Here is a 17,468-nt window from a genome sequence, read left to right as displayed (position 1 = left end):
TTGTAGTTTTTACCTTTTTTCTTCTTTTGTATTAGTGTGAAATAATTCAGACGTCATATGCGAACAAACATGACGTCACCTGATCCACAGATCCACACACAGACAACTTATTTTTATATATATAGATATATATATATATATATATATATATATATATATATATATATATATATATATATATACATATATATATATATATATACATATATATATATATATATATATATATATATATATATATATATATATAAATAAGTTGTCTGTGGATGTGTGGATCTGTCTGTCGGGTGACGTCACGTTTGTGTGTTGACTGACGTCATGAAGTTAGTTGTCGTCATTTTTGTTATGACGGTGACGTCATTAAAGATATTTAAGACATGCGTTCACGTAGAAATCTATTAATGTTTAACTGTAAAATGACTGATCAACTTACAATGGCAACAGCCGAGGAAGATGCTGAAAGAGTCTATGCCAAAAAACTTGCTGCTGATAGAGAAAGGAAGAAAAGAAAGCGTGCCGAGGAATCAAAAGAACAGCAAGGAAACAGGCTTGAGGCTGATAGAGAAAGTAAGAAAAGAAAGCGTGCCGAGGAATCAAAAGAAAAGTAAGGAAACAGGCTTGAGGCTGATAGAGGCTCTATCAGCCTCAGCCTCAGCTCTATCACCCTTTTGAGAAACATGGATAGTTTTCTTGAATTTCGGCGGGAATTAAAGCTATTTTGCTATAATATTTATGGTTTTGATAGTTGAGTGGACCTCAAGTGGAGCCAAGATGTTGGTTTTGATTTTGGCGATACTGGTCAAGTGGTTTTAGTTTCTTTTTGTTTTGTCTCTTTTGAAGTGTAATTCCGTTTCGATTGAAATGCGGGGTAATTGATTTTTTTTTCTTTTCTTTTCTTTTCCTTTTCTTTTTTCTTTTCCTTTTCTTTTCTTTTTTTTCTTCTTTTTCGTATTCTTTTTATTAGTATGTGTATTGGGGTTGTAAGCCCAAACAAGCTTTGCTTCAGGCCATTTGCTTGTTTTGTTTTGTCATTTATATTAATAAACCCATCTTTCTTTCTCTCTCTCTCTCAACCCAAACTGAATAAAACAAGGGCTCTACTTTGAATCTCGATTCAGGGCAGCTTCAGCAGGCATTTTAGGGCAACAAACATCTTATTTTTTCATCTTTGCAAAGGATTGTAAAGGTCTGTGTGTGACGCAAATTGACACACACCCATTTTTAGGCCCCTCTCCATCTCAAACAAAAATTGTGGTCCACTAGCAAACAGGGTTGATGCCTCGATAAATTCCGGTTTCCCCCTCCAACTCCCCCCAATGTCACCGGATCTGGTCGAGATTAAAATGAGAGTTATAAAGCACAAGATCCTTCTAAATACCAAGTTTCATTAAGATGTGATCACCCGTTTGTAAGTTACAAATACCACATTTTTTCTATTTTTTCCGAATTACTCCCCCCCCCCTAACTCCACCAAAGAGAGCGAATCCGATCCAGCTATGTCATTCACGTATCTTGGACTTGTGATTATTCTTCCCACCAAGTTTCATCCTGATCCCTCCAATCTAAGCGTTTTCCAAGATTCTAGGTCCCCCCAACTCCCCCCAATGTCAGCAGATCTGGTCGGGATTTAAAACAAGTGCCCTGAGACACGATATCCTTCCAAAAATCAAATTTCATTAAGATCTGATCAACCGTTCATAAGATAAAAACACCTAATTTTTTCGAATTTTTCCGATTTAACCGTCCCCCTACTCCCCTCCAGATGGTCGAATCGGGGAAAAGACAGTTTTTAATTTAATCTGGCCTGGTTCCTGATACGCCTGCCAAATGTCACTGTCCTAGCTTACCTCGAATCTAATTCGACGATAAGTATTTATAATTACTGGAGAGAATAATGACAACAAACCAATGAGGATCCAGCTTATATTATCACACTCCTACTAAACTCCTGCATTCACTTTTTGATGCCTTAAAATTTGTTCAAATCAGAAAAAATTTTCTAGCACAGATTACATTTAAAAACTTTCCCACCTGTGTGCAGTCTATGATCTGTATTCAAAGAGAAGGCTAGTTTTTTACAATCATTTTTACAATTTTATTTTCGTTCTTACCATATGATTCACCCATGTTTGCAACTTTTACGAATTTCTAGTGCTCTACTAATTGTCCGTTTCCTGAAAAAAAAATCTTGCATATAAACTCGCTCAAAACTCTTCTCATCTAAAGAACATTGAATTGGTTTTTCACTTGTATGAACTTTGAGGTGCTGCTTCAGAAAAGGCCTTCTCTTATGCATCACCTTTAAACATTTTCTCACCGAGTGCAGTCCTAGATGCGCGTTCAAACTTGGTGCTTGAGAAAAGTTCTAGTTACATGCATCATATTTAAAAGGATTTTCACCTGTATGCACTCTCTGGTGCGTCTTTAAAGTATACAGACGAGAAAAAGTCTTGTCACATTTATTACATTTAAACGGTTTCTCACCCGTGTGCACTCTTTGGTGCTGCTTCAAACTTGATGATCTAGAAAAGGTTTTGTCACACACATCACACTTAAATAGTTTCTCACCCGTATGCACTCTTTGGTGCTGCTTTAAGTTTCCTGCTTGAGAAAAGATCTTGTCACACACATCACACTTATACGGTTTCTCGCCCGTATGCACTCTTTGGTGCTGCTTCAAATTTCCTGCTTCAGAAAAGGTTTTCTCACATAAATCACATTTAAACGTTTTCTCACTGGAGTGCAGTCTATGATGCGCATTCAAACTTGCTGCTTGAGAAAAGGTTTTGTCACATACACCGCATTTAAAAGGCTTTTCCCCTGTATGCACTCTCTGGTGCGTCTTTAAAACTTGCGAATGAGAAAACGTTTTGTCACATATATGACAATTATACGGTTTCTCACCCGTATGCACTATTTGATGCGAATTCAAATATGCTTTTTGAGAAAAGATCTTGTCACATACCTCACATTTATACCTCTTTTCTCCTTTATGTGATCTTTGATGCCCTTCAAATTTTCTGAACTTTTTACTATGCAGGTGACTTTTCAAACATGCTTTATCATTTTCGAAGCCTTTTGCTTCAGATTCCAATGCAAACGGATTTGAGAGACCACTTATACATGGATTCTTTGAAACAACTAGTGATGTATTTCCCTGTGCGTATAGTCCAGACACGTGTGGTGAAAAGCGACCTAAAAAATTCTACTGAGTTAAAAAAAAAAACAGAATATCTTTAGATAGATTTTAACAACTAATTTTATTTTCGATGCTTAATTAGATAATTTATATTAATTAATTAGATATAAATCAGATATTTATACATTAATTAGAATTCGATGCTTAATATTTAATTAGCTCTTGATGATGCTTCAATTAGCTTTTAAAATTCGATATTCTAATGTAATTAAAGAGTAAAAACAAACCTTAGACGACCAAAATATACACCCTAGGGTAAATCCAACCATAAGTGGAGGAGAAGCAGTATTACAATAACTATTAGGATTTTTCTTAACGGAACGAGGAAGAGGGGAAATACTGTACATCATTTGTTGAAGTCAAACAGCCAAGCTGAATATAATGTCACCTTGGCAAACAATATGCTTATCCGTTTCAAAAACCAAGGTTGTAACATGAGTAATCAAGTGCATTATTATATAGCCATTTGAACTATTTATCAGAGACCGTAGTCACCATTAGTAATGAGCAAGGTGACAAATTTCACCAAGACTTAAAGACTATGAAGGACTGCTACCAGGAGAGCAGGGTGAGCGACTTCACCAAGATAATAACTAACAAAAAAGGTCAGATGGTTAATTGATGGCAGTTTACTGTTTGAGTTTGAAAATAGAATTTTAGAGCAAACAACACTATAGAAAATCACTATCGCTATCAAGAAAGATGAGATGCTCATATGATGACAGATTGATTTGTCTTTTCAAGAGAAGGTTCTAACAAAACAAATTTAAGAGTAAAACACAGAAAAGCTTCTAAAGATCCAAATAGTTGTTTTAGGATTATTTTTAAGATTTATTTGTGAATATACGTTTAAATTAATTTCTACACGGAATTCCTACGGTTTTTTTTTCCTACTTTTTTTAACTCTTAAATATGTAAAATACCCCTTCAGTGAATCTTGGTCTTTTTTGTTCTACCATTTGAAACACGAGGAACAAATAATATATTTTATATAGGCTATATGTATATACATATCCCCCTATTTTTTTTTTTTTTTAATTGGCACCAAAGGTATTTTCTGACCAGAAAAAATTATCTACATAGGAAAACAGTTAAAGATAACTCCCTAAGTCTTACTTTTGGGAAAAAATGTCGCGTGAGTGACGTCATAGCCTACTTATATACATCAGTACTGCAATAATTTAAAGCCGATTGTCTTCTAAGGAGATCTATTGGTCTATTTTTGAAAGTAAGCAGTTATTTGAGTAGGATAAATTATGCCTAGACACAAACCATAGAAAAGTTTTATAATTGCTACAAATAATGATTCATAGGGACCATCTGAACTATTGAACTTGCTAAGTCCAAGAGAACGACTCGAACAACTTAAATCCACAATGGTGGGAGTTCAACAACCTGGACTATCAAATAAGAGAAGACCAATATGGGTAGCTAAAGCAAAGGGCATTGACTAATTTTCAGAAGTCATCAAAACCCAAAATGAAGTAAATAAAAATGGGGTTGGAACATAAGCGACAGAGAGTATTAGAACGAATTAACAATGAAAATAAAAAAGAAAAAATGGGCGGTTAGAAGACAAAACAAAACAAAAGGCCCAAACAATGTAAATTCACATTGGGTGAAAGTAACAATCTGGACCATGAAGTGAGACAAAAAGAAGAACGAAATATCGCATTTCAAAATGATAGCGATGATGATTGGATTTAGAATTTTGAAATGGATGGTGTCATCAATGCTTACCATGCCTTTGTTAAAAAACAATGGTCGGGCGGTATGTATTTCATAACGACAAAAGTCAAGCCGAGACAAAAGTTAAAGATCCAATCAAAGAAAAAGGAGTAAAACTTAATACTGCATCAGCCTCTGTTAAAAAAGCAACAACAAAGGTTTGGCGTTATGTTTTTATAATGACAAAAGACATACCAAGGGAATAGGTTCCAATAAAGAACAAAACATAAATAAAGACTTCACACGGAATTTAATTTTATTGGCTGGCAAGTCTGAAGCAGAAGCTGGTAAAACCACATCCAGCCCCAAAAGACGTAGAAAGCAGGTGAACACTAACCAAAACACAAAGAAAACAGTAATATAGTCGTAATTTAAGTAATTCAAGTCAGAATTTAAGGTCCATTTGCTTAAACAGAGTACGAACAACATGACATGATTTAGCTGACAATGATTGAAAATAACACGTCATTTGAACAATGAGGAGAAATTTTTGTCCCTCGGCCCGCATTTTCAAATATGACATACGCATGGAAAGAAAAGTTTAAAAGATTGCTAACTAAAAATGAAGCACAAATATATGTTATAAGAAAGAAAGCGAAAGTTTAGAATCAGAACGACTAAAGCAAAAGGCATGAAACAAACGGAAACAAGAATCAAACTGCATTACAAAAGAAAATTTTGAACAGCAATCTGTGGTTAGAAACTAGAGATGACGTGTTTTTTTTTTACATCTATGACGTCTTAAGAAATTATGTAAGACGATTAATCTTAAGACGATGACGTCTTAAGAAATTATGTAAGACGATGAATGGATCTAAACTGTTAAAGCAAAAGGACTGGGAAAAAAATCTGAGGAAATGATGAACGAAAATTACCAAAAAAAATCTACGGTTAAAAGACAAGTGACTGCAACGATCCCATCAAATTGTAAACAAAGTCTGTGCTTTAAAGAAAAGCAACAGTGTAAATCACAGCTAATCCCAGGAGAATACAAATCATATAAAATGCATGACTCTCTGAAGGATTAACAGAAAGAAGGAATTGTAATGTCACCAAAATGTCTTAATTGAATTAAAATGACTATTTGACAACTCATAACTTAAGACTAAGAAATATCGCGATGATTATGCTTAATTCATTTAGAGTCTTAATTTTGGAAAAAAAAATCCTATTAGTAGCGATATATTTATGTGCACATTTCAAGAGCATAGCTTACATCGTTTCTACCCACAGAGTGGTAGTATCGCTTTTAGTATCAATCTTACATGCAAAACAGGAAGTCCGAATTGTGTTACCGAAATTTCTTAATTCAGTGGAAATTGCTAATTTGACACCTCATGATGACACAGACGATTATGGCTAATTCATTTAGAGCTTTAATTTTGGAGAAAAATTCACATAAGTAGCGTCATATTTATGAAAAACTTCAAGATCACAACTTACATCATTTCCACGCCAGGAGTGGTTGTATCACTTTAAGTACCAGCCTCGCATGCAAAATTACAAAAGATGACAAAGAGCTTTGCAAAAAATTAAATTTGATTAAGGAACATATTGTTGTTAGCGTCTGTAAAGGATAGGATAGCGTTGCCTATAGTGAATGCCACAAGGCTTCAAAGTTGTTGTTTTTCCCCAGAGGCACTTCATATAGAATGGGTGGTCGTACAAACTTCTGAAGGGGGCCGTTCGATCGAAAATCGGAAGTTTTAGTGTGTTATTTAACAGTAAAATATGCTCAGAGGACGACCCCCCCCCAGCACCAAAGCGTAAGATATTTACTGTTAATTATTCAAAACCCAAATGTGAATAGCGGGACAATTTTAATCATTGACATATTAATGTGAAAATTTATATTCATATCATATTGTCTCTTACTAACAAATTCATGTATAGGCACACTGCATACAGGGATGCAACTAGAGTTTTAAGTTTGGAGGAGGGATTTAAAGAATGGGTCGACAAAATCGTCCAGTATGCTGACAAATGCGGACACTTAAGCTAAATTTTATAAGGTAAATACATTGATTTTCCAAGGTGTTGACACGCGCCGGTGTCTTGGATCTTTCACCCACGCAAGTACACATTCATTAAACAGAAATACATGGTTTATTGTATTCTTTTTAGTGGTTTTGGTAGAAGATATTCTTGAAGTCACCATACGTTTCGAACGTTGCTGCACCAAGTGTGTATTGACAACAAATATACATTGACTTCATTTGACTCACTTCTGCCGCTCTTTCCACTATGGCCAGAATTAGCGGGTGGCTCCACCACCAAAGACTGGACAAGTAAAAGTTACCTCAGGCAATCTGGTACCCTCTCCTGGATAAGTAGCACATAAAACAAAAATATAGGCCGATAACCACTTTTTTTTCCAACGAGGGTTAATGACACTAACCCTCATATTGGCCCAATATATTGGTCGTTTGATATATCAGTCGGGCCCTAGTTGCAATACACTTTACCCTTCCCCAGCATGTTTTCTTATTAAACCAGGTACAGACTCAAGGAAACACTAAAAAATCATAACACTTTTTATTTGCATCATTCCTAGAAGCAATCATTATAATTTACAGTCAGACCCTACATAACAGTTAAATATATACCCAAAATCGGATATTCTAAATCAAAGAGAGGTTAATGCCGCTTTATGGTAGCTTGATTCAGAAAATATTGCCTGTTTGCTGTTAAGTCAATTTGAAGAAAAATTCAGGGAAAATATATGAGTTGAGCTAAATATTTGACTATTTGGCGGGGTGGGTTGTAAAGTGAACTTTTTTCAAGAATGATATTATATTTCATTGTTTTGTAGCTGCTACTTCTGAGGGACAAACCATTAAAACAAATCCATCATTTTCCTGAGCTTTCAATATATGAGCCTTTTCGTCAAATTAGTTGGTAGCCCTCATAGCCCAAATATTCCAACAGTTATATATATAAAATTGGGGAGGGGCATATTGAGGTATATACCACCTGAAGGCTCCTAGATTTTAATACCTGAGTACAACTTTCTTCTTTATTTTTAAGGTCCAACATGACTTGATATGTTGTTGTAGCTGTGTATTTGAAACAAATCATTCAACTAACAAACAAAAAGCTCTTTACTTCATCAACACAATATGCACCCAGTATTTGGTTTGAAACAACTTTTTTTTAGTAAATTAATATTCAACAGTAAAGATTTCCGGTAGGCAGATCAGTTCATAACTGCTAATTTTCTACTTCTTTCAAATTCAAAATGAAATCAAAATAATAGACATATTTATATATTAATTCATAAATAGATATATAACAATATTTGCCAAACCAATTCAAGTGAAAATTTGAAAATGTTCATGTCAGACAGCAAAAAGGGTTTGGCAAATACCTGTATGTTGAAACGAGCCAAAACAGATTCCAGCTCAATTGCCAGTCTCCCTGCCCTATTTTTGTCCCATGAAACATTATCTGATATATTTCATTTTACAAGAATCAAATGCTTGATACGTACCTTCATTTTCAGAACATAAGTGTCCTGATCCCTGGGCATCATATTCAAATTTACATTGTCCTGAAATATTGGGTAAAGTAAGCAAAGGAACATCTTCAAGTTTTGCAGACAAAAAATCGTTTGGAATGTGAAAGGGCGGATTGCTGTTACATGGTGAAGAATCATCAGCTTCTAAAACAAAATTTTAATTAAGGACACAGAAAACACGAGGGATAAAGCTTACTAAACAAGTCGAACTGCTTTTGCTTTTAGTTATGTTAAAAATTAAAATATACATCTATATTGAATGTTACATATACATTGAATATATAGAAATACATAAAAATCAGAAATATATGCAGGTGCTTTCACCAATCGTTTTTAAATCTGCTTTTTAAAAAGACAAAGAAAAAATGAAAGATTCAGCAAAATTAATGGAAATCTATTAAAACAAAAAGTCCTGGATAAGGATAAACTAGTGGTAATATATTGAAAATAACTGAATGATTGAATTTTGCAAAAAATTTACATTTTTAGTCAAAAAAACAAAGAAAATTTTTGAGACAACTAAATGTCAGCAAAATACCAATCAATTAAAGTTTCCGGCATACAGTGGATTAATTCCGAAAACGTAAAAACAAAATTGGGCTCTGGAAGTGAACCCTGAATTCAAATAACTTCATCCCTCTCTTATATGTCTTCTAACTTGATATCCCCAACCAAATTCATTATGTTATTAATTCAAAAAATCTCGCTGGCCCAAAATTTCTAGAGCAAAGCATCTTTTCTTTTAATCTGTAACAGAGAATTTAACTTAATATAACTAACTTTATTACTTATTAAATTTAATTTAATATAACTTACCTTTTTTAATAAAAGACCCCTCAGATGTTGTGATAAGCTCAGCCATATTCGAAATTTGAGGCAAGTCCATAAAATCCCTTGGATTGGAGTCAATACAAATATGAGAAGTAAACTACTATCATCAACACTTGGTTATGGCACTCAGATTTTAGTCAGAAGACTAGAGGCAAAGGTCCCTGAAAATACCAAAGCTATATTAACTTTTAAACACTGCAAAACCAATTTTTATTTTAATATAATTGAAAGCACAGGTTATGATCATTCAGTAGTCAGAGCAACAGACACGTAATTAGTTTTTATGGCACTTCATATTTACCAAGTGACATATAGCAATTGCAATTTCTGTCTGTCTATCAGTCGTGGTTTTGCTAGTTCGGGCACTTCTAGATAAGCTAGGACAATGAAATTTGACAGGTGTAACAATAAATAAAAAAATAAAAAACAAGTTTTTTGAAATGAAAGTAAGGAGCGACATTAAAACTTAAAACGAACAGAAATTACTCCGTATATGAAAGGGGCTTTTCCTCCTCAACACCCCGCTCCTTGCGCTAAAGTTTGATTCTTTCTCGCAACTCTACTTTTTAAAACAATAAAAAACTTTAACGTAAAGAGCGGGGTGTCGAGGAGGAAAAGCCCCTTTCATATACGGAGTAATTTCTGTTCGTTTTAAGTTTTAATGTCGCTCCTTACTTTCATTTCAAAAAACTTGTTTTTTTATTTAATATGTAGAAGGATCTTGTGCTTCCAAGCTCTTATTTTAAATCCCTACCGGATCCGGTAACACTGGTGGTAGTTGGAGGGGGAAATTGAAAATCGTGGAAAACATTTAGAGTGGAGAGATTGGAATGACACTTGGTGGGAAGATTAAGCAGAAGTCCTACATACGTGATTAATATAAACGGAACGGATTCACTCTCTTTGGGAGAGTTGGGAGGGGGGTTATTTCAGGTAATTTGGGAAAAATTAGAAAAAATGAGATATTTTTAACTTACAAAGGAGTGATTGGATCCTAATGAAATTTCATATTAAGAAGGACTTCGTAAATCAGATCTCTTACTTTAAATCCCGGCCGGATCCGGAGTCACTAAGGGGGGAGGAACCGGAAATCTTGGAAAACAATTAAAGCGGAGAGATCAGGATGAAACTTGGTGGGAAGAATAAAAACAAGTCCAAGATACATGATTGACATAACCGGAACGGATAAGCTCTCTTTGGGGGAGTTGGGTGGGTGTGGGAGGTGTTGGTAATTCAGAAAAATTAGAAAAAGGGATGTATCTTTAACTTACGAATGATTTATTGGATCTTAATGAATTTTGATATTTAGAAGGACCTCATCTTATAGCTATTATTTTAAATCCCGACTGGCATTAAGCCTCTTGTTTTTCCTTTTAAATCAATGTTTTGACTCTTAGAAGTTTGATAGAGCTCATGCCATATAAGCTCTTGGTACTTCTCACCTTGTCCCAAGCGCCATATAAGCTCTTGGCTCTTGTTTTAAGAAGAGGATGCTAAAAATCATACAAAAACTAAGAGCTCATATGGCACTTGTGACGAGGCCGGATGTCCGATCACCCACTCGTAAGTTATAAATACCTCATTTTTCTACATTTTCCTCTCCCTTCAGCCCGCCAGATGGTCTAATCGGGGAAAACGACTTTATCACGTCAATTTGTGCAGCTCTCGGACACGTACCAATTTCCATCGTCCTAGCACGTCCAGAAGCACCAAACTCACCAAAGACCTGAAACTCACCCCCTAACTCCCCCAAAGAGAGTGGATCCAGTACGGATATGTCAATCACGTATCTACGACATTTGCTTGTTCTAACACCAGGTCTCATCCCAATTTCTCTACTCTAGGCGTTTTCCAAGATTTCCGGTTTCCCCCTCCAACTCCCCCAATGTCAACAGATCTGGTCGAGATTTGAAATAAGAGCTCTGAGACATGAGTTCTTTCTAATTATCAAATTTTATTAAGATTCGGTCACCCGTTCTTAAGTTAAAAGTTCTTTATTTTTTTTAATTTTTCCGAATCAACACCCCCCAGCTCCTCAAAAGTAACAGATCCGTTCAAATTATGTCAATCACATATCCATAACTTGCGCTTATTCTTCTCATTAAGTTTCATCCTGATCTCTCCACTCTTAGCGTTTTCGAGATCTCTATTTTCCCCCCCTCCAACCCCTTATGTCCCCAGAAACCAGATTTCTGGTTTCCCCCTCCAGCCCCCCCCCCAAACTCACTGGATCTGGTCGGGATTTAAAATACGAGCTCTAAAGCACTAGATCCTTCTAAATATTAAATTTCATTAAGATCTGATGACCTGTTCATAAGTTACAAATACCTCATTTTTTCTAATTTCTCCGAACTACCCCCCCCCAACTCCACCAAAGAGGGCGGATTCAGTCGGATTATGTCAGTCACGTATCTTGGACATGTTTTTATTCCTCTCACTAAGTTTCATCCTAATCTCTCTGTTTTAAGTGTTTTCCAAGATCCCCCCAACCCCCCAATGACGCAGGATCCAGTTGATATTTAAAATGGGAGATCTGAGTTACGAGGTCCCTCTAAATATGAAATTTCATTAAGATACGATCACTCCTTCGTAAGTTAAAAATACCTCATTTTTTCTAGTTTTTAAGAATTAACCTCCCCCCAACTCCCCCAAATAGAGCAGATTCGTTCCGGTTATGTCAATCACGTATCTAGGACTTCTGCTTATTTTTCCCACCAAGTTTCATCCTGATCTCTCCACTCTAAGCGCTTTCCAAAATTTAGGTTTCCCCCCCATCCAACCCCCCCCCCATATCACCAAATCCAGAGCGGATCTGTTCAGGTTATGTTAGTCATGTATCTTGGACTTGTTTTTATTCTTCCCACCAAGTTTCATCCTGATATCTCCACTTTTAAGTGTTTTCCAAGATTTCTAGTTCCCCAACTCCCCCTCCCCTTAATGACTCTGAATCTGGTCAGGATTTAAAGTAAGAGATTTGAGTTACGAGGTCCTTCTAAATATGAAATTTCATTAATATCCAATCACTTCTTTGTAAATAAAAAATACCTCATTTTCTCTAATTTTCAGAATTAACCCCCCCCCCCCCCCCAACTCTCCCAAATAGAGCAGATCCGTTCCAGTTCAGCAATTACGTATCAAGGACTTTTGCTTATTTTTCCCACCAAGTTTCATCCCAATCCCTCTACTTTAAGTGTTTTCCAAGATTTTAGGTTCCCCCCTCCAACTCCCCCCAATGTCACCGGATCTGGTCGGATTATAATCGGGATAGTTGAGCTCTTATTATTAAAATAAGAGCTCTGAGACATGATATCCTTCCAAACATCAAATTTCATTAAGATCCCATCACCCATTTGTAAGTTAAAAATACTTCACTTTTTCTATTTTTTCCAAATTAACTGAGTTATCTTTCTGATGTCACTCAATTTAAAGTGTTTTTTTGTCTTTTTGGTTATAGTAAACTTTCATGGTAAAAAAGCAAATTACATCTGTTCATTCAGTTAAATTACATTCAGTTAGCATATTTTTCAAGCTGGAAACTGTTGGCTTGGAAAATTTGGTAGACCTACAGCTACTGAAATGCAAGCTTTATCCATGGTTTTGATGCTTAAAACCCTAGTATGCAAAATTAAGTAATTACTTTCTGCAGCAATTTAAAATTCAAAATAAGACTCAAGTAATTCAAGTAAGACTCAAGCAATGCAAGAAATATTTCCTGGCAAACAAGTCCTGTATTTTCTAATATCTACCAAAATATAACAACATTAGTCTAAATTTCTTTTGAAATATTCACCAAGTGTTTCTTTTTAACAAAGAAGGATAGTCTTCCTCAGATTATTATTCTTGTTCTTTTATGCAAAGTTTTTTCTTTTAAAGATATTTTCAGAACTTTATAGCATTTGTTTGGAAGAATTTGTATCAGCATTGCAACTTGACTCTAGAAGGAAACACCATAATATACTGAAAAGTACTTTAAAATGTTTAAAATAGAAATATAAACTTTAAGATACACCAACAAACTTTAACCTTTCCCTGCATTCTCAGCTAGATGCATTAATTTTTTTTTTACACTGGCGAATTTTTTATATTCAACTTGGTACCTTCAAGGAAACTGAATAAAATTAATAAAACTGCTTTAAAAAATCTAAAAACTTTTACCTGTATTGTTCTATAAATTACTTTGCTTTGCTCCCAGCCCTCCTAATGGTCAAATATACAGCCAAAATCATATATTTTCAATAAGATTTCCTGTTGCTTGGTCCTGTTAATGTTGTTAGTTTGCTCTTATGTTAATTTGTAGAAAAGTGTCACATAAGAAAATTCATGGAGATTCTATAATATGAATATCTTACCTTTACAGGTAAAACAGGTAAATCACTAAAACAGAATTCTCAACTCTAATTTGAATTTTCTACATGTGATTCTTTTTTTTAAATTAATTTTATGACAAAAAAAAACAATATTAACAGTATCAAGCAATAGGAAAACTCATGGAGAATATGCAACTTCAGACATATGTTTGACCATTACTAGTAAGGGTAGTAGATTGACGTGCTTTTAGGGACAATACAAGTATTTTAGAAGTTTATTAGTATTCAGAATTTTATATTATTTCCTTTTGAGGGGAAAAACAACAAAAACACACCCTCCAATCCCTCCTTCAAATTGAATAGTATTCAGAATTTTATATTATTTCCTTTTGAGGGGAAAAACAACAAAAACACCCTTCAATCCCTCCTTCAAATTGAAATAACTGCAAAGAAAGAAGCAGTAAACCAGCAATTTCCATGGTAAGGAAATTACACATATTTACACAATTTAAGGAATATTTGACAATATGGGGAAGAAAAAGGTTAGTGGTACTCTTTAAGAAAAAACGTGACTAATATTTAGAATGTTTTTAAGTAGATTTTGCAATTTATCCAGGTTGTTTGGGTTCATAATGGTACAAACTTGAGAGCAGACCTGTTTTATCTATCTTTATTTAAAAAAAAGCCATCCTGTGCTTTCACACATCCTTCCTGTTTAGCTTCCCCAGATTTTTCCAGGTACCCATTTAAGGCTGGGTCAACTCTTGCTGAGCTTACAAAGTCCACTTGCCCCCATCCCAAACCCAATTAACACTGGAATTCAAACACTCGCCCTCTCAGACAAAGGATCCTAAATCCACAGCACCAATCCACATGGCTAGGATGGCTACCCCTTAGTATTAAGAGATAATTAGCTTACACTCAGTGGAAAATAAGTGAAGGGTAAAAGAATAGATTGGAGTTATACACTTTGGGCTATATATTTGCAAATTGGGGGGGGGGATAAAGTAGTGGACAGAATAAAGTTGGAAAACAATCCTTACTTCATAATATGCAGAATTATCATAAGCTAACACACTTTTCATGCAGAACCACTATACTCTGCCCCTATTCCCCCTAATTTGCAAATATGTAGGCCAAAATTTGTTTCTTAATAAAATTATTACTTATTAATAATATTTATTAAATTATTTTCATAGTATTGTGGTAATTTCATTGAGATCAACCAAACTTCACTTCTTGAGTGTATACCATTATGTACACAATTACCTTATTCTGTTTCTTTTAGCAAGTGCAAATGATACCAAAGAGGTATAGCACAACAACCATCATAGAGGGTTCCATTCCATTGCTGTATTGGGCGTAGGGGGCAATGTATTGCTGTAGGGGGCAAATTGACTTAACTATACTCCATGATATTCTTGCAGTCCAACACTCACTTTTTTCAACTGAATATCCAAAAACTGAATCAGTAGTGACAAATTACAAAAAAAAATGTATGGGAAATATGTAGGCTTATTTGGCCTAGGCTTGCCTATATGTTGTGATTATATTATTCTGTTAAAATTTATAGAATCTCTTTGTTTTTTTGGGGTTTTGAAAGTTCTTTTTAGATTTCTTTGTTGATTCCTTCTGGAAAGCCCTCATTGTGTATTAAAATTAATCCACCTCCTCCCCTAATTGACTAATTTAGCCTTAAACTAGGCTATATAAAAACAAGACCAGCAAATGAATGAGATTTTTACTCTATAAATAAAGCAAGTATAGGTGAATCATATTTCCTTGTTTGCTCTCATATTTATCTGTTTTAAATCAGTTTTAGTCAATTGTTATTTTACTTTATTTTGATATCCTAGGGCAATATGAAGCCATTAGGCAGGGCCAGGGATGAATTGTCCAAAGCAAAACATAAAAATTAACATAAAACTGATAATAAAAAATTGTATTTTTCTGTTTCTTCTATCATGTCACCTTCTGAATAGAGGTAATTCTAGACCTTACCTATTTGGTCAAATTATGAAGAGAAGGGGCACAAGTGCAAAGGAAAGGAATCATCAATATTTTATTGGGTCTTGGTACCCAGCATTTGGCATAGATAATAGACATACCCCAAATAGGGAGTTATTAACCCCCCCTTCACAAAACTTCATCCCAAGATGAATTCTCTTGCTACTTTCAACTGAAATGCCACCTTGAAACATGAACATTGTTATTTGGCTAAAATTAACTCTATTGTTTCAGTTTTTGTGTAAGCAATTAATTGGATTGTAAAATTGGACCTGAATAGCGATATTTTATTAATGGTTTGATTTAAGCTCAGAAATCAACCAAATTCATCTGTAGTGAGGTAGATCACGGTACCAATTATTGGTATATAGCATTATAAATGCTATACCAAATGCAATAGCATTTGGTATAGGGTATATGGCTTTATGCATAGTCTATGTTTGAGTTTTTTGTATGCAATTAGTTAAATTGTAAAATTGGACCTGAATACCCATATGCATAAGTAATAACAATCAACATAGGCTCAAGGTGGTATCTTTATTTTTCTCACTAAGGTTTAACAGAAGTCAGACAGTTTGGCTTAATTCCTGACTGATTCCTTTCACCTTGTGAAGCTTAGTTCCCTCCTACTGCAAATAAATTGAGTAGTCTGAACATGAATGAGTAAAATAGTCCTTGTATGTTTTGTGTCTATTCAGACAAGAATTTTTGTGTTATATCCTCTACTTTTCAATCTATTTTTAAAAGAATGTTTGCAGTAACTAAGAACAATACTGGGTATATCTATTGTCTATGCCAAATGCTGGATACTGAGGCCCAATAAAATATTGATGATTTGAGTGAAGCTCAGAAATCAACCAATCATTATTCATCTGTAGTGAGGTAGGTCAGGGTACCAATAGCTATCCAGCATTTGGTGTAGGGTATCCAGCTTTATGTATAGGCTATGTTTCAGTTTTTGTGAAAATAATTAGTTACATTATAAAATTGGATCTGAATACCCATAGGCATCAGTAATAACAATCAGTGTAGGCTCAAGGTGGTATCTTTATTTTTCTTACTAAGATTTGACAGAAGTCAGCCTGTTTGGCTTAATTACTGACTTATTCCTTTCAGCTTGTGAAGCTCTGTCCTCTCCTACTGCAGATAAATTGAGGAGTTTGAAAATGAATGAGTGAAATAGTTGGCAAATTTATGACAGTTTATATAACTGACTTACCAATAAAGTGAACATACCACTTGATCCCTATTTATATTCTTTGTGAATATAATAATTGCTTCTACTGCAAATTCAAATTTATGCACTTTTTGACCTAACATAACATAAACTAACCTTGATATAAATAATTTTAGCACTGAGAACTGTAGTAGGCTATTATTTCCTCAAAAATAACCAAGAAAACAGTGCTGAGAAAACATAGTATTATTTGTCAAAAACAAGCAATAACTCATACTTGAATTGATAATTTGTCATTTTTAAGTGCTCAAAAAGTGCTTAAATTTGAGGTAGAAGTGATTATTATATTCATAAAGAACACAAAAAAAGGCATCAAGTGGTATGTTCACTTTATTGGTTAGTTGGTTATATGAGCTGTCATAATTTTACTGAATAGTCCTTGCATATTTTATGTCCATTCAGACAAGACTTTCTGTGTCATATCCCTCTCCTCTTTCAATTCTATTTTAAAAAGAATTTTTGTAGTAAATGAAGCTCATAAATCAACCAATCATTATTCATCTGTAGTGAGGTAGGTCAGGGTTAGGGCACCAACAGCTATCCAGCATTTGGCATAGGGTACTCAGCTTTAGGCACATATCAAACACTAGTTAGGCCAATACCCAGAGTTTGGCATAGAGTATCCAAAAATCAAGGGTTTGT

At 34.6% G+C, this 17,468-nt stretch overlaps 1 protein-coding gene across 1 annotated transcript; it reads right to left on the bottom strand.

Annotated features, from left to right (window-relative positions):
* Positions 1 to 263: 263 nt before the first annotated feature.
* LOC136041703 (zinc finger protein 664-like) lies at positions 264 to 9,432 on the bottom strand. Its single transcript, XM_065726436.1, has 3 exons — positions 9,261 to 9,432; positions 8,418 to 8,588; positions 264 to 3,195 (listed from the first exon to the last, which is right to left on the bottom strand). The coding sequence occupies exons 1-3, from the start codon at positions 9,328 to 9,330 to the stop codon at positions 2,366 to 2,368; spliced, it is 1,071 nt and encodes a 356-aa protein (XP_065582508.1). The 5' UTR covers positions 9,331 to 9,432; the 3' UTR covers positions 264 to 2,365.
* Positions 9,433 to 17,468: the final 8,036 nt, after the last annotated feature.

This window comes from Artemia franciscana, unplaced genomic scaffold (genome assembly GCF_032884065.1).
Source record: "Artemia franciscana unplaced genomic scaffold, ASM3288406v1 PGA_scaffold_33, whole genome shotgun sequence".
Classification (NCBI taxonomy): domain Eukaryota; kingdom Metazoa; phylum Arthropoda; class Branchiopoda; order Anostraca; family Artemiidae; genus Artemia; species Artemia franciscana.
The sequence above is the reverse complement of the archived record's forward strand: the minus strand, read 5'-3'. Positions and strand labels throughout refer to the sequence as shown.